The 19333-nt window shown below is 36.4% G+C and overlaps 1 protein-coding gene and 1 non-coding gene across 3 annotated transcripts in view; one reads left to right on the top strand and one right to left on the bottom strand.

Moving 5' to 3' along the window:
- The window catches only part of LOC134648317 (aryl hydrocarbon receptor), a 158684-nt gene that overhangs the window by 126026 nt on the left and 13325 nt on the right, over positions 1 to 19333 (top strand). For both annotated transcript variants that reach the window (XM_063502828.1, XM_063502819.1), the window contains one exon: positions 12757 to 12851. In XM_063502828.1, the coding sequence (XP_063358898.1) occupies positions 12762 to 12851 (90 nt within the window). In that variant the 5' untranslated portion in view covers positions 12757 to 12761. The remainder of the gene's footprint in view (positions 1 to 12756; positions 12852 to 19333) is intronic.
- Positions 535 to 606, bottom strand: Trnav-gac (transfer RNA valine (anticodon GAC)). The gene has a single exon. It is a non-coding gene; the product is annotated as a tRNA-Val (tRNA).

The raw sequence follows: 19333 nt of genomic DNA, 5'->3' as shown, positions 1-19333 counted from the left end.
TACAACGATCACAGTACAGTAGGAACATTCTTCAACAGTAGCCGAATTCCAAGAAATCTGGGCGGGCGGGTAACTCATGTTTTTGAGTTCAAGCCAAAGGTTGCGATGTTCCTTTTTCTTCGTGAGTTGTGACCCAATGTACTCTCCGCGGTAGTGTTGGTTCACATGCCGTTTAATGCAACAAAGGAAAATAAATAACTTTAAAATATTTAAAAGCATGCGTACCGAACCATTTTACTCATACAGTGAAATTAAATAATATGTATGTGAATTGGCATTAGCCTTTAACCTCATAATCGTTTACATAGGTACCAATTCTTATTTGTAACATATAATTCCGTCTTTGAAGTACCCTTGTTAAAAATTCGGCGCGTTATGTTATAATATTTAAATTTTAATAAATAAGTAAATCTTAAAAGAAAAAATGCTCCTCAGAAGACAGGCATTAAAGCCGATGGAAAATTTAAGTACTTTTTTTTTATAAATTGTATACAAATGTCAATCACAATGAAAAAATCAACGATGATCAAACTCTGGTCAACGTGGGATTCGAACCCACATCTCTGGATTGTCGGTCCAATGCGATACCTATTCCGCTTGCTGACCATCCGTCATTCAATCCGAATTTAATCATTGCTACTGTGACAACGTCACTAGCGACATCTTACTTTTTTCTAGAACTAAGGAGCTTATACATAAATTGACTATGTACATAGCATACAAGCATTTAGCCAAAGTATTTCTACCATAGGGCACCACTTGGCCATACTACCCCGAAGCAACCCAAGGTCATATAAGCCGCCTGCTCCGGGTGTGAAATCAGCGCGATGATAAGCTAACGACCGTCTCTTTGCCCACTCCGGCGCAGCGGGTATCAATTAAATGGCCGACGCAATCTCTGGGCAGATGGCCGAAGGGAAAGGCGACAGCGAGTTAGTAGACATTTAGCTGTAGTAAGAAGGAAATTTAGACAACCTGAAACATATGCTGCTAAAACTTACCTATAGTCTATAAATAAAGTATAATAAACAGTACTATATGTAGATACTGACATTAACATTCTTTATCATTATCATTCTTTGGGATCTTTGCCATAGAGATTGGATAAGAGAAGGGACTGATGGCCACGAATTGGGTTAAGTAGAAAAAAAAATATTATTAAATTTGTAACATGTGAGGTCTATTTGACTTATCATGTGTAGATGAGGATAAAAACCAATATTTGCTAACTTAAAAAAAATTAAAGGCAACCATATTATGATGTGCATAGAAAAATAAATAAGTCTCAAATTAATTTTTGACAAGCTTTAATTTAGTTTCACTTGTCCCGAGACCGGAGATGGATGGATGGAACTCTGTGATAAAATAACGCTTCAACCTCATTGTGTTTGGGTTTGTTAGAAGTGTCTCGATGACTATTACTTGACTGTTCAAAGAGCATATAGCAATCAATAAACACATGTTTTGATAATTAGCTTATTTACTACTGCGATGCCATTTTTATTAACACGCTTTTATTAGGTCGACCTGTATGTAACTATGTAATGGAATCTTGCAAGTTAAATTTGCTCCACTTCCCGGTTTCCGATTGAGCTGAAATTTTTCATACACATGTAAGTCGGGTGACAATGCAATATTATGGTACCATCGAGCTGATCTGATGATGGAGACAGGAGGTGGCCATAGGAACTCTGTTATGAAACAACGCAACCTAATTGTGTTAGGGGTTTTTAGAATTGTCTCGATGAGTATTAGTTGTCTGTCGTAATAAAAGTACAGTCAGCGATAAAAGCTTGTACCAAAAATGATTTTTTTTCCAAAAACTTATTTATCATAAAAAGGTACGCGGTTTGCACCTAGACAAAGACATGATTCAATGACTATACTTTTACCACTAATTTATACAGTAAAAAAATCGATAAAATTACTCAGTGTCTTAAATAAATCATCAGTGAATCTTAGTCTCAATAATCTCAATATCCATTTTGATATGTAAGTAGTTTAAAATGTTATCTGTCTTTTATTGCATATTTGCAATAGTAATTAATTATTTAATGTAAACATTTATAGAGCTTAAAATGAAATAATATAATTGTTTCGATCATGTTCTCAAAGCTTCATATATACTTGTATATACATACTGTACTCCTCTGTACCTATCCAGTACATGACTTGGACCAGTATTTGAGTTTTAAATTGAAACCTGGTCGAAATGTTTGATTTTACCACGAGTAACTTTTTAATGGCCGCTCGAAATGTTTATCGTATTGTTTAACTTAATGTATTTATTTTTAATCGAGTTTAAATGCTGTAACGATGAGTTTTATGTTAAATATAAGGCTTTATGGCTCGAGTATGACAGTCATCTTTGGTTCATTCAGGTTTAAATACAGTGTTTAATATGCTATGAAAACTTCACTTTAGTGATTACCGCACTGAAGATCAGTTGATGATTGTGTAGGTTATTTTTAGATGAAGACTGCAACAGCGTTACTACTGTGACGTTACTTTTGAAATACCAGACAAAGCGCGTCCTTGTCGCACAACCAACAATTTCGCAATTTTAGTGCGAAAGAAACGCACTCAGGTCGAAACGAAACCAAATTGGTACACATTTCTGGAAATTATCGGATTTACGGAATCTGAATAGGTACATGGAAAACGCATGGGAAAACGAAAAACAAGAAATACATACAGAAATTTGCAGTAATTTGTAGTATTCATTTTCTTATTTTTAGCATAAAGGATGACTCACGTTAGACCGGGCCGTGGCCGCACCGGAGCACCGGAGCTTAGTTTTATATCGAAAGCACCACGTGATCACCTGTCATCTGTCATAGGAAAGTAAGCGCCGGAAGCTCCGGCCCGGACACGGCCTGGTCCGCCCGGTCTAACGTGAGTCATCCTTAATGCGTGTAAGTTTATATTTAACTATAAACAGGAACTATTGATAAGATAGAACTAAAAAAAATATTTAACCGTCATTGCCATGAATCGGCTACATACTTATTAGGTATTGCTGATAGTTTAAACATGTCCATATCAGCATTTCCCAAACTATGGGTCGAGACCCATTGATGGGTCCCGAACGAAATTCGGGTGAGGCTCTGAAACATGCCATGCCCACCAAACGGGCAAGCAATTGTTTTTAAACCATGGTATAGGGTTAGTAAAGTCAGTCAACTTTGGGAGCCACTGGTCCATATTATTATTTTATTTGTTTTTGGAGCGTAGGATCTATTACGTTTTTAGTTTTTAGGTACTTGCGTGTTCCTTGGCTATCCGCCGATTAGACACGTTACGGTGACGATTCCGATACCTATTAATTTTCGTTATGATTAAAACAAATTTTCCGTCGGACGTACAGTTGTCGATCTACAAGTAAAGAAACTGAAAAAGAGCAAAACTTTATGCACACCTCTTTACACGCATTTGGGAACAAATTAAGGTAGGCATTAAAACGATTTCCAGCTTGCTGGGAATTATTTATTGAAAAAAAAAACTAATTTAATTGGGTTCATACTATTTACTTGATATCAATCTTTCAACTTGCCAATTCTTCACATGAAGTTAGAACATGTTACGGACCTGGAACGTTATTTACGGCGGTTACAATTATTTTTATTCCAAGTAAAGTCAATGAGGCTAATTCCATCATAGGGACTATTCCGGCTACTAGCTTTTTTCTAGAACAACGAACAAAATTGATAATTTCATCGCCAATCAGCGATTGCATACCTAGTTTCAGCAATCAAAGTCGATCGTTTTTTTTCCTACGATTGAAAATCAAAGAAATATACGCTCGTGGACGGAATGGGCCCTATGACTGAATAGTCACATTGACCTTATAAGGTTACCTTATTTAATTCCGAATAACGCCACTCGGCGGTACTTATTGTACATAACAATAAAAGAACTTCATTATAGGTACATGTTACTACTTTATCCATTTTATTCCATCCATTATATTACCATAATAAAATAATAAAGAGCCAAAGTCATACAAACGGAGACGCCGACAATCAAATCGAACACCGTGTTCAAAGTTACATTATTATATCACGCGGTATGTAGACATGATTCGATGACTATACTTACCACTAATTTTTAAAGTAAACAAATCGATAAAATTTCTCGGAGTCTTGAATAAATCACGAGTGAACTAAGATGTCTCAATATTCAAAGTTATTTTACGATTCATACGAGAAGCACAGATATACTCCAAGTTCACAATAATAGATAGGTCAGAAAAGGATGGCGATATAACCAAAGTCCGTATTAACATCTAAGGAGCAAAGAGGTTTTAAATCATTGGCTGTCAACGCTCCCTGTGGGAATCCCGAAGAGTTATAGGAACCTTTATTCTAAATTTAAAATTACAATTTTTTAAACGTTTCGAATTATTCAAATGAGCCCGATCGGTCTCCAGAGTATAGAGGAATTTCAAAAATGAACAGAAATTTTGAAAACTATATTTTTGCAAGTAGGTAAGTACACGTGTCTACGTTAATTACGTTATACCTTTGTTTTGTTGCGGCTCTTACTTTCTGATGAGTGACAGCGACAGCTATTCGAGAGTTTTTACAACAAATTGAAAAACGAATGAACATGTTCTTCATCAATTCTCACCTACCTACTCAAAGGTTAACTAGAAGAAATCCCTTAAAGGGATAAGTTCGCCTTTGTACTGCCTATCCTGTGCCATATATTTGTGTTCTACATACATACATACTCCTTCCTCCTCCTTGACTCCTTCTTGAGAGGCTGGCCAGATATTGCACTAAATAGAGACGAGTGGAGAAAGAGGGGGGAGGCCTTTGCCCAGCAGTGGGACACAGTGGGCTCTGAATAATAATAATAATACATACATATACATGTATTGTGTCAACGTTTTCATAATCCTATTAATATTACAAAGGTGCAGCTCGGTGCAGCTAGTCTAGGCGCCCGCCGCCAAACCATTAAGTTCATTAAGTTTTTTGTTCAACTTTAAAAATTGTGCAAATTTTTACCACTAGCATGGAAATGCTCACTTAATGAAGGACCACCGTGTGATGTGCGATCGTAAAGGTTTTAATTAACTACTTCTAGTTGCTAAAGGCTCCTTAAGTCCTTAAGGAACTATAAGAAAGGGTTTTCAGTTTATTATATTTATGTATGTCATGTTATCTACAATAAAACTTTTACCGCGCGCGCCGTGCAAGAACAATGTATTTTGTCCGTGTGTGATCCCATGTAAATTATGTACCTACTAACTTCATTATTCAAGATCTGATAATGATTTATTTGATTTGATTTACTGACGTCTCTTCATAATTATATTTATCTCATAATTTTTGGTTGATATTTTTTTAACTAGGTACTAATAAAGCTCCCAACATGAAGATATTTATCATATAATAAAAATTCATTAACATCAAGAACATACATCACACAATACTTATGTCGACTCATTAGATATAAGAGATACAATACACCCGCATAAAACAATAAACTGACCTGATTTCTAAGCTCCGTGTTAAGGAATAATAAGTCATGGTAAGTGTTAAACAAAGCCAGGCGGTTTTTAATTTTAAAGTGTCGTGCTCGCGTCGTGTCATAATTGTGTTATAGTTTAGTTTAACCTGATCCTAAAGGCGTTTGGTCACGAAGGAGAAATTAAGCCACGTGTTGAGGGTACTTTACGTCTCAAAGGCTCTCTACAAATAACTATTCTATAACTGGGCTATTTATCATCTCTAGATATTGCCTGGAGATAGACTGATTGCATAGGTACCTACATCATGGAGGTTAGACTTAGTTTAATTAAATACGAAAGTTCGATCGCTTTGGTATATATGTCGGCGGCAGATCGTAAAATCGGGCATATCGAGATATTCCTAGGCATATCATGAAACGCCGCCATTTCATGATCTGACTAAGATTAACCCAGGCGTATCACGATCTGCCTTATCAAAGAGGCGGAAGATCGGTCAGACCAATGTATTCGTTGATATTCCTAGCTTCATACCGGGCGCATCGTAAAATAATTGATGAGATATTCCTAGGCATATCATGAAACGCCGCCATTTCATGATCTGACTAAAATTAACTCAGGCATATCACGATCTGTCTTATAAAAGATTCGGCAGATCGATGGGAGCAACGTATTCGTCGAATTCCTGGCTTCATTCATACCGATCGCATCGTAAAATAATTGCATTTTTTGCCACTGGTGGCGCTGCATTCTATATGGCGCTGCGTCCGAGCCAGTGTTGCCAGATCGTACCTTTACAAGTTACAAGTTTACGTTCCTTTTGAACCTTGAGGTTTGCTCGATATGGCTGGTGGTCGCTAGGCAGATCATGAAATGCCGGCGTTTTATGATCTGCGTAGGAATATCACCCATTGAGGTTTGCACGATATGGCTGATGGTCGCGCTAGGCAGATCATGAAATGTCGGCGTTTCATGATCTGCCTAGGAATATCACCCCTTGAGGTTTGCACGATATGGCTGGTGGTCGCTAGGCAGATCATGAAATGCCGGCGTTTCATGATCTGCCTAGGAATATCACCCATTGAGGTTTGCACGATATGGCTGGTGGTCGCGCTAGGCAGATCATGAAATGCCGGCGTTTCATGATCTGCCTAGGAATATCACCCCTTGAGGTTTGCACGATATGGCTGGTCGTCGCTAGGCAGATCATGAAATTCCGGCGTTTCATGATCTGCCTAGGAATATCACTCCTTGAGGTTTGCACGATATGGCTGGTCGTCGCTAGACAGATCATGAAATGCCGGCGTTTCATGATCTGCCTAGGAATATCACCCATTGAGGTTTGCACGATATGGCTGGTGGTCGCGCTAGGCAGATCATGAAATGCCGACGTTTCATGATCTGCCTAGGAATATCACCCATTGAGGTTTGCACGATATGGCTGATGGTCGCGCTAGGCAGATCATGAAATGCCGGCGGTTCATGATATGCCTAGGAATATCACAGCCTACTTATTTGATATGCCTAAACGTCGCTAGGCAAATCGACAAACGTTGATGTTTGAACGATATGGCTGGTAGTCGCTAGTCAGATCATGAAATGGCGGCGTTTCATGGTATGCCTAGGAATATCTCGATATGGCCGATTTTACGATCTGCCTCCGACATATAGAATACCTACGCATTTCGGAGATAATAGGTACATGTTGCATGAAATCGTGCTCATAATATATGTCTGCAGCTGACTACAATAACATATCTAATGATTAATAATAGGTATACCCCAAAAACATATTCTCGCAGCTTCTAATTACAAAAATAAGATCTCACATACTCGTATATGTAATTGTTTTAAATAGTTATGTTATTAAGAGACCGCCGAGGCAAACTTCTCTTGATCTGGAGCTATTGCCCTAATGACAGTTGCATATCTAAAACAATATGGCCCCTGGTCGCACGGTCAGCGCAATTAAAAACGAATATGGTGCGTACGCAGATGTTGCAACCGTCCCGCATATGGCACGCGCGGGCAGCCACCGTGACGGGGGTTGGGGCAGATTTAGATACTGTTGTTGGTTAATTATACAAACTAGAGCGAATTATTAGGTGTTTAGTTATTTTTAGGAGGGCTTTGTTGACTGTTTAAGAGTTACATCGTGTAGCACACAACTTTAGACATGCCATTAATCTCATGAATCAGACATAATATAAGTAACGTATCTGTAGGTCACGAATGTACACCTAAAGCGAAACTACAACGATATCACTGATGAGGAAGGTGACCATGCGCGGCTATACCTCTCGCGTCGAATGATGGTCCCATATGACAATTCCTTCAAGTCACGTTTCGTTGGGTTTAATTTAAAAATATAAGAAGAAACGGGTTTCCACCGTGTTTTTCACTTCCATGTTACATTTCTAAATAAATTTGCTAAACTTCCAAAAATGTCTATAAACATTTAACGTGACAGCTACTAGCTATATAAAAGTGAGCTGTCATAGGGGTAGAGAGAGCATTTTAAACCCTAGAACCCTAAACCAACGCTACACAACCTCAGTAACACGTTATATTGACTTATTGTCACGTTGAAACAAAAATAATTCATTCAAAATAAGTAAAGCCACTAATCAACCCTTTGTCACGTCAAGACACGACAAGTGACATAACCTGGCGCGACAGCGCGTAGCCGCCCCTTACCTTTGTCACGAATAATGCATTATGTGTTTAATGAGAAAGCATGCTATAGCCAATTATGATATTTACGTTATAGATTGCACTATCTTATTTTGAAAGATGCACGAACAAAAACATAAAAGTACCAGAAGTGGTATTCGAAATTTACATTTGATGTGAAATTGAGAACAAAATTTGTAAATTTAAATGTCGTTGCATTGCATTGCATTCAGAGGCTGACTGGTAGGATTGGAAAACATCCTTAGCATCCGCAAGCTGCGCACCAAATCGACCCTAAAAACTTCGCATGACACTAAACTGTCATTTGAATTTTAATTGCTAACCGTACTTAGTCATGCGACAGCTGATTCCGAGAATCGCTGTAATTAATCGTTGTTACCTATTAATTATTAATATTTGCTAATTTTATTTATGCCGTGATGCTATGCATGGCTAAATGCTTGATGGATAGCCATTGTGCCGATTTCGATTGAAATATTGTACAAATTGTCATTGAAATGATTCTATTAATTATAATTAGGCGATCACAAACGAGAATAGGCCAGAGCCCCAACTTACGTAGTAATTAATAAAAGAAAAGATTTGCAATACCTAAATAAAATTATGTTGCAATCTTAAATAGTGTAGAATCCTTTATCTATTTAAGGGTAGGTAGCTATTTCAATGTTAGGTTGTTTGTATTTATTTTATGACATTTAAGTTTTGTTTGTAGACCTAGTCATGACGTAGACCATAAGCTTTGCCATATGTAAGAAACTAATATGGTAAGTTAAAACGTAATTTATAATTTTGGCTGCAAAACGATTATAACTTGGAAAAAGAATATTTCAATATTCAATTAACTGCAAAATTAAGTATATGTATGCTGGAAGGGAGCAATGACGATTATAAAGGGTGATAAAACCAGCGCGTTCAAATAGTGACGTATCTCTGGACATTATCGATACGATCGATTGTCGATGGCTGCTTATCGATACAACGATCGATTGGCTTATCGAGATGGCGCGAAAACAATAACTCACGGATTTTTAGAGTGGGAATTATTTTACGATTTTGCTTTGGATTGTTAAAAGGAGTATTAAATATTTACTACATATATGTTCAAGCGCGTGATTACTTATTATTATCGAAAGTAACCTAAGTTATTTTTATCATCATATTTCCTGTAGGTAGTTTTTATGCCAATTTTAGAACATTCCTCTCTATGAAATAATAAAAAATAGAAATAACCTCTTAAAAAAAACCTATGTTACCTAATAGATACATATTCAATTTCAGCGCTTTGGTCCTATTTTAACGTTGGTATAAAGATTCCCTCTGTTTACTATTATTCTTAAGTAGGTACAAACAATAATAATGAAAGATTGAGAACAGGAGGGAAAAGAGTACAAACAATAATAATAAGAAAGATTGAGAAAAGATGGTAATGCATTATGAAACTGCTCAACTGACAAAAACCTAGCTCTTTAATTTATAAAAAGTTTGTGCAATTATACAACCAATTGTTGGTAGAATTATAATTAAATGCATTTAAATGTTTATTTATATAATAAATTAATACTTACCCAACTTACAACACTTGGGCGCGTAGCCAACGTGCCAATCGTTAACGCTCCGTGGCGAAAGAAACGCAACTGTCTCTGTCGCACTAATATGGAAGAGTGATAGAGAGAGATGACTATGCTACGTTACGGAGCGTTAACGATTGGCACGTTGGTTGAGCACACAGCTCGCAGAAATCCTATCGATAAAAATATAGTTTGTATCGATAGGCGAAATGCCGACCTTCTCCGAGCCCTAATGAGGCCACATGGCGTATCCCACGTGAGGTAATTGCCCGGGCCATAACGACCGGCAGCACATAAATAACTGTTTGTCTGTTTGTTTGTTGCCAAAGCCTTTATATGAATTATGAGACCTTGGAAATAGGTTGAAAATAGTTCTTCGATAGGCCACCCTTAATGCGCATCGTTGTTTTATTATTCTTAAAATATAGAAGCGATTGAGATATATTTTGTATTATAAAAAAATTCTTCGACACATTTTTAGTAGCGATTTAATAATTATGTTCACAAGCTATATCGAATAATAAGTACCGTCTACGACAACCGTCTACAACAAGATATTAAGATTATTGACATGCCCTAACAGGGTACCATGTACCGACTTTATACTGTTTTAATACCATCCCATGTAAACATGAACATGGACGCAATAAAGATATTATGAATTATGAATTATGATCTGATTAATATGATCTGAATCTGGGTACTTATCTACCGTTTACTTAGTATGGGTACCGTTGTGATTCCTGCTTAAGCAAAAGCATACCTACTAGTAACATTATTTAAATAAGTTAGTAAAATCAATGATAATATGCTTCAAAATTGGGCGAGAGATCAAATTGAGTATGATAATCTTTGGGAGGGAGTTAGTATTATGTACATTTTATATTACCATATCCAAATAATATAGTTTTGAAATAAATTATTGTACTTACTCTTTAATATTGCGGTGGTAACGAAATTACCAACGTACCTACAAATGCTGTACCTAGTCGTATCTACTCTATAGTTCGTTTTTTTAGCATTAAAAAAAGGTAAACAATCTTGATGTGTCTTTTAATTGAAAAACATGTTTTAAAAATAAGTCACGGCAAATATGTAACAATTATGATTCTAATACGATCATTTATATTCTTCTGCTTTCATAAGTATAAGTTACTGATTTTTAAAAAGCGTTTTTCAATTAAAAGACATGTCAAGATCACTTACCTTCTTTCTAATGCTAAAAAAAACGAACTATACAAGCGCCACTTTCTTTGTTCATTAATTAGGGCCGGTCAAAACGTGTAACTATTTCAATTTATCATACATTACATTCATACATACAATTATATTCACAACGTTTGACAGCACAGTTAGTGGTGAAGGTGGTTATTTCGTTCGGTTAATTATTACCTGACTATGGCACACTTAAGAAGGGGTTACATTATAATAGTAGGTATGACTTGTCTAGATCAGTTACTGTTAATCAGAGATGTTTTAACGATACGTAATGAACCGGTTAAAATTAAAATTAGTTGTGGCCCTGGTTAGTGTTGAATGGCGTCAGTCAACAAGTAAGAATTTTTGTTGTGATTTTTCATATTATTTGCGTTTTTACTAGTAGCACATTAACATATATATATTTTAGTTTGTTTTTTACAGTAAGCACCCACGAAAGCGAATTTGTGTTTATAAATTCCACATACTTTCTGAAGTGCCAATTGATATAATTTAGGTACCTAATAGTATGTATAAAACTTATAAGAAATGCTTATAAGAAAGGAAAATAAATACTGTAAACCAGATCTATCGTAGAAACCTGTCAGAGTTTAATGAGATACGATCTCGTTTTAAATATTGAGTCAACTTCAACCATGTTCCATTACTGATATCTTCTTAGATAATAATATGGACGTTAGGTATAGATTGGATGTTTAGCATATCCCACTTACAGTCGTGATTTGTCATATTTATTATTCCACCCTTCTATTCCATCCCTTCGCTGTCCCCCAGCAGTATACGTTTATTATTATAGGCACTTGATGGGGCGTGGCTTCGGCGCGACAAATCGCATCTCTAGCCGGGATGCTGTGCGCTTGTGTTACAAATTAGATCTTATCTTAAGGTATTACAGTTTACAGTACAGACTTTTGTGATTGTACAAATGCAGGGTTCTGCTTTTAGTTACTTATAATATTATATTACATTATCGGTCTTAAGAGCAGGAAAAATTAAATACTATTACTCTACTGAAAATGTGGCTCAATAACTATATATTCAAGAATTATAAGTAGTTAATTTACGTTAAGTACATACCTACTATGTAAATATTGAACAAATTTTGTATGCGCGCTAATATATTTTTTAAATAGTTTGCATAAATTTAAATATGCATAGTTGAAAGTTTATAAGTAATTACTGATATCAGTTTAAACTGTTTAAAATTCCATCAAAGTCGGAACCAGATACTTATCAAAGGAAAACCGTTAAAAATCGCAAATTAAAAACACGACTGAATACACAACACTCCAGACAGGAGTTTATCGCCTGCTCACGTATAATTAAAATTCAACCTTACTTGAAGGAATTAAAGTTGACATTATTGTGACACCTGGTTAAGAAATACGAGCTTGGAATAATAATCGCGGATTGCAAAAGGACAGGTGTTAGAACCTTAGTACTTTTCGTACATATTTATTAGCCATGTGTGTATGTTTAGGTACTTACGTATGTTCTAAAGTGCGCGGGCGACCGTAACTCCTAATTAAAACAGGAGCGGCTATATCAAAGGAATAATGGCGTTATAAAATATTATTTACGCTATAATCGTTATCGTTATATAAGTTTTTCAAAGGCATTAACGTTTCTTGTTATTTTATGTACTTACTCGTACTTACTTACATATTTTGGCCGTAGGTAGTCCTGTAGAACGTAGAACATAAAATTTTAAAACACATTTATTTTGTTTTTATCTTGACGTATGTGTACGTAATAATATTTTATTATTGGTTTATTCCTTACATAATTATTTTGTTGCAGTTGTGATGCACAAAGACAAGGAGGAACTGCACGGGCACCGGCGCGAGCACTCCGCCTACGACCATGTCATGCCCGACGGAGAGATGTTCCTGCAGGTGTGTGCACAAATATATCTACTTACAGATTGTACTCCTTAAAACGATAAAATGTTTATTCAACAACGTTTATAAATGATGAATTGGATTTAACACTCATAATCTTGCATCAACTCACACCGAAAAGTTAAGTAAGTACACAGATCTGTCTATTGAAATAAAAAACCAATAGCGTGTGAGCAACGTGAGGACCATACCAATTATAATTTCATCCACAGGTGTCATCCCCCGCACTTTGCACACCAGTCTCAAAACATTAGTCATTCAGCCTCTCACATACATACTTAAAAAGCTGCCATTATGAATACATGCCGCATAGTGCGTAAATTTCTTAACCTAGAACAATAGGTGTAATACTTATAGTAGGTACCTTATATGCTCGTTTGGCGAAAAGCCCGCGAGTTTAGAAGTAAATCAACCTCCAAAAGGAGAGATAATACAAATTTAAAACATAAATAATAATAATAATTTGAGCCTAGATATATACGTCCCACTACCAGGGGCACAGGCCTCCTCTTATGCGCGAGAGGGCTTGGGCATATAGTCCCCACGCTAGCCCAATGCGGATTGGGGACTTCACATACACCTTTGAATTTCTTCGCAGATGTATGCAGGTTTCCTCACGATGTTTTCCTTCACCGAAAAGCTAGTAGAAAATATCAAATGATATTTCGTACATAAGTAAAAAAATTAAATAAAATTTTCAATGTTATTACGCCATCATTAGTTACCCGTCCCATGAGTCACTGTAAATGACTCATTGACAGTGTCAACACTGACATATTACTGCAATGTTTTGCCGCCAGAGTGCAGTACTAGCGCACATCCAGCTATCTGGCTCTTTATCGCTCGAATATGCAAGAGTGATAGAGAGGTTAGATAACAAAATTTCGACTCTCTCGTTTGCGGTAGACCCTTAGATTGTGACTTATTCTGGGAGTGGGCCCCACTGGTGGCCCACCTACGCAGAGTTTCGCGTAATTTTCCCTAATAGGGAACTCTTCTACACTTATGACTGTAAGAGCGAGATGCACAGAAAGTAAGTTACGTTCACGCTGGCATTTATGTCAGTGCCAAACTGGTGATAGCCACATAGGTCCTTTAAGTCTAATTTCTCAATAGATATATTCAATTCAGTGTTATGTAACTAACTGACCTGAAAGACTTAAGTAGTATAATTATGGTAGGCATACTGTTTTGTGAAATCGATTTCAAAATATGAAATAAAAGAAATTTTAATAATGGTAATATACTTCGATTAAGCACCTTTATCCGTTGTTATTTTTTAATGTTGCTGATATACCCATAAGAAAGTATTCATATCACCAAAAAAAGTCGCGTACGGCCTACTTATTTCCAGGCATTTTTTTCGACTAATGTCTATTTACTTTTTTACTCGTAAATTCTTCTAACCAACTTAAAAGTTATGGGTAAAGTATTACTAAGTATGATGATAGATATGTAGAATTTACGGCTGAATTCTTTGCGAATAAATAAATAATGAATTATTCGCTAATAAATCAATCCAAACTCGAGCAATAAACCCTTCGGCCGTGTACGTAACCGACCTTTCGTAACTGGTAACGAAGGAAGAAAAAATGATCTTTGTACGATACTGGTTTCGAATAAAGATTATTTTTTCTTCGTACGTAACCATAGTTACGAGAGAAGAAATTTTCTATTTTCAATTACGAAAAAAGACTATCTATTCCTCATACGTAACTGAGTCAAAATGTTTTAATCATCATTGAGCGTAGGTAACATACTGATATGAAACCTCTTCAAACTCCTTACTGTTATAGACTAGACTAACTGTTATATCCATGAATGAGTTTCAAAAGAAGACTATATTCTGTATCCTCCTTGTGACCAGTTAGAACTTATTGACGGGATGACGAATAGGAACAGATTTTCAGTGTGACCAATAGCTACAAAATTACTATGTGACTTAATAGAACTAAATTTACTTGTGACGGGTTGTAACAAATATTATTGCTTTCGGCAGTATGACCGGTTAGAACAAAATTTTGGTGTGACGAGTTGATCCTAAATCGGGAATACGATATTAAATTATGCCCTTAAACGGATCATTACATTATGCGCCAAGCAATTATTTTAATTCATTATACAGTTGCTAGTGTATTAGGTGCACCAAATTATAATTAAATGATAATATAGATCTATTAAGCCTTTCTTTGTAATTAACTAGCTTTTTCCCGCGGCTTCGCCGGCGTACTAAGACTACTAAAAAATGAGGTTTTCCCCAAACAAACTTTCAACCCCCATTTTACCCCCTTAGGGGGTGAATTTTGAAACATCCTTTCTTAGTGCACCCCTAGACCTTATAAGGAACCTACGTGCCAAATTTGGAATCTCTAGAACTAGCGGTTTGGGCTGTGCGTTCATATGTCAGTCAGTCAGTCAGTTTCTTCTTTTAGGTATATATTTGACGAGGAGGGATAAACGATCATGTTAATTAGAGATGCTCAATGTACGGCATAGGTAAAACGATAGATTTCATAAAATATTAATTATAGGAATGTAGTGAGGTTGACTGCGACACTTTTCCAATTCAAATCTGACTGACGGTTCCACTCAGGATGCCATCTCATTTCGGGCTGTCCGCAGAATCAGCCAGGAACCAATCCATTAAAGAAGCTGTTCAGGTCATTCAAATAAAAGTCACTGTATCGCAGTCAAACACACTCAAGCATAGACTATTTCAATACTTGACATTCCATCAAACGCAGCCGTCATAAATCATAATAGACGGTCTGCGACACGGCCATTCTGACCTTTCACACGTCCTCGTGGGAAGAGTACTATGCAAGTCAAAACTCCACAGGAACAACAAGTCCACTCGGCTATCCTGATCACAATCATAAGTGCAAACAGACTTTACATAAGTTCGCTCGATCAAGTTCAAACGAATTTTATTTAGGAATATAAGAATTTCAAAGCCGCAATGTTCAAGTGCAAGTACAAGTCCAAGTTCAAGTGCAAGTTCAAGTGCAAGTTCAAGTGCAAGTTCGCAATAACCTTATTTGCTTAGAGCTTTATTATCAGCAAAAATGGAACAGGTTGTTAGACTAGTAGTATTCTGTACATCCATAATTGCTTAACCCGCAATCCACATCATTGGCCAAACTCCTTTTATTTATAGGGTATAATCTTTTTTTTTGGCTCTGTCCTTATTGCGTAACCCGCAATCTGCATCATTGGCTAACCACCAATGAAAAACCACAGTACTCATTGCGTAACCCGCAATCTGCATCATTGGCTAAACCACCAATGAAAAACCACAACTCATTGCGTAACCCGCAATCTGCATCATTGGCTAAACCACCAATGAAAAACCACAACTCATTGCGTAACCCGCAATCTGCATCATTGGCTAAACCACCAATGAAAAACCACAGTACTCATTGCGTAACCCGCAATCTGCATCATTGGCTAAACCACCAATGAAAAACCACAACTCATTGCGTAACCCGCAATCTGCATCATTGGCTAAACCACCAATGAAAAACCACAACTCATTGCGTAACCCGCAATCTGCATCATTGGCTAAACCACCAATGAAAAACCACAACTCATTGCGTAACCCGCAATCTGCATCATTGGCTAAACCACCAATGAAAAACCACAACTCATTGCGTAACCCGCAATCTGCATCATTGGCTAAACCACCAATGAAAAACCACAACTCATTGCGTAACCCGCAATCTGCATCATTGGCTAAACCACCAATGAAAAACCACAACTCATTGCGTAACCCGCAATCTGCATCATTGGCTAAACCACCAATGAAAAACCACAGTATACTACTAGTATCATCCGCATGAGAATGTTAAACATTTCATCAACTTAGAGCATAGTGATGTTATGAATGAATGATTTATTAATTATCAGAAGTCATCATTGCGAACTTGCTCCAGACTCTGCATTATCATCGTCTAGATTACTTGGATGTAAAGGTTTTGGCACTTACCTATTTTCTCTAACCAATCGTGAGCATACTTGTAGGTATGAGCATTGCTTCGATGTGTATCTATCTCCTTTCACCACCTTCCAGGTGACCAGGACCTACAGAAGACACGGTGTAACGCGCAACATGACACACGAAAAGGAATTTAATTGCTCAGTCGGTCCTTATCTTCTTACATCCTCGGTCCTTATCATACATGAAATAAAATCGGTTTCGCGACGACTAGTAAATCGCCTCACCTCACCATTCCATTCACCGTTCTTTATTTTTATAACCATTAACGAAAAGAAAACAACCATACGAAACAACTTATGTTGGCCTACTGTCATGAAAATATTATGCATAAATAAATAACTAACATAAATAAATAAACTTGGGCTTTGTTTGATTTTAAAAACAAGATCGTTATGCTAAATCATCGAAACACTACCTACTTCAACTTCAAAGCACGGAGATAGGTGTTTCATGTCACTTATATACCACATGCAACGTATGCCTTAAATGTCTTATGAAAATGAAAAGCGTGAAGCGTGTTTCACCCGGACACCAATAGACATTAAATTTCTAATTTTAATAAAATCAAACTAATTACAATTTGACAAACATATTAGGGGAGCTACTCGTTTGCTTTGTCCACGGCACAGCACCGCCGCATTTCGTGGCAGCTTTAAATACTCTGCCACGAAATGCTGGAACAATATACCGCCTCCTCTTAGGAACTCATTGTCAGTGAATTCGTTTAAAAATAATTACAAAAAAATCATTTTAAGTGTACAGAAAAACCGTGGTTAGAAGTCTGTGCTAATTCTTCTTTTTGTGTGCCTATGTGTTTCTTTCTTCTTTGTGAAACTAATTTTACAAGTAACACAAACACAAGTATGACTTACTGTTACTGTATGGGTCAATAGTTTTTACAGTTTTATTGTGGATCAATAGTCTTAATAATTTAACTAAATTATATTTAATTTAATTTGTATAACTGTAGTATTATATTTAATTTAAATTGTATAGCTTATAGTTGCGCTCTCTCGAAAGGGTTTCCACGGAAGACCAGCGTCGGGGACTTCAAAGGTTCCTTGACATGAAGCTGAGTGGAGACCATTTCAGGAACGCTTTATAACCAATCTATGTCAGTGTTTTTATTAGTTAAGTTTAAATTAAGCGTTTTTGAATAAAGATTTTTCTATTCTATTCTATTCTATTCTATACAAACGTATTACTTTCTTGATCCATCCTACCCCTGGGGAAAAAAAAAAAAAAACAAATAAAGGCAGTCTTTGTATAACTAATTGCTTCAAAGCAATATAACTTCGGGAATGTGTATAGTCTTACACTCACAATGTGTCCATAATGTCTCCATATCAAAATTAAAATCAAATTAAAATAATGACCCGGTCGGTAGGTACGCCTCAAGTTAATTGAAAGCAAATTTCAGTACCTAGTCCATTGGGCAGACGACGACGAGTTGACGTTACTGAATCACGACTTAGTCGCTTTCTGGAGTACCTACATGTTAAAATGAAAATGCCCATTTGTATTACCATTCAAATAATTATGTCAAATCTGTATGTAACATTTACATTATCCATTATGTTACCAACATGACTTGTCGTATTGTTAACAATTTAATCGTTTTTACATACATAATAGTTTTTAAATTTAAGGGTGGATCAAAGTTATTTTGTTGCCACTCTATCCCGCTGTTCAGGGGACCACAGTGACAGTTTGTTGTAAGTATTCTAGCGGTCGTTGTCTTTCAAAATAAATAATTTAATTAATTAACACAATCTTAAAATGCGTGCTTGATTACTGAACGATTAAAAGAAGTGTTTTTATTTTTATTTTATTTCATTTTCGTCAAAAGCCTCTATCGCCGACTGTATCTGCCCTCCAACAGGCAACCAATACTCATCGAGACAATTCCAACAATACTAAACACAACCAAGCTAGGTACGTCGTCCCATTCAACTCCATCACTGATGTGGAGCTGATCTGAATCAGCTCTACGTCATAAGAATATGGCATTAAATTGTCATCCAATTTATTCTCATTCCAGTTCCATCGGAAACCGGGAAGCAAGTCACATAGAATTTGCATTATTTGACTCGTACATTGCAAGATCAATTAAAATTTGTCACGAGAACAATAGGTAGGTGTATTAGAATTTGTCAGATAACGTTTGTGCATCAATATACGTAAATAAACTACAGATTTTTACTGTTTTTAATCGTTGCAAAGCTTGAACAGCTTATATCTCGCTATGCGCTACTAATTAAAAATTGGTTTATCTCCATCGGGTATTCATGCTAAAAATAGTACATATTGTATTCCAAACCGTGTATGACGTTTTAAGTTGTCGTGTCTATGTCGCCAAGAACGCTCATTAAGTGTCATTGCGCCCGCCGTCGAAGGAACCTTCATGCTTTCGAGCCTTAAGCGAGACTCATATTTGCATAATTAAAACATTGGTTTGAGTAGTTGTGTGTTCATTTTG

The sequence above is a fragment of the Cydia amplana genome, chromosome 1 (assembly GCF_948474715.1).
Source record: "Cydia amplana chromosome 1, ilCydAmpl1.1, whole genome shotgun sequence".
Classification (NCBI taxonomy): domain Eukaryota; kingdom Metazoa; phylum Arthropoda; class Insecta; order Lepidoptera; family Tortricidae; genus Cydia; species Cydia amplana.
The sequence above is the reverse complement of the archived record's forward strand: the minus strand, read 5'-3'. Positions and strand labels throughout refer to the sequence as shown.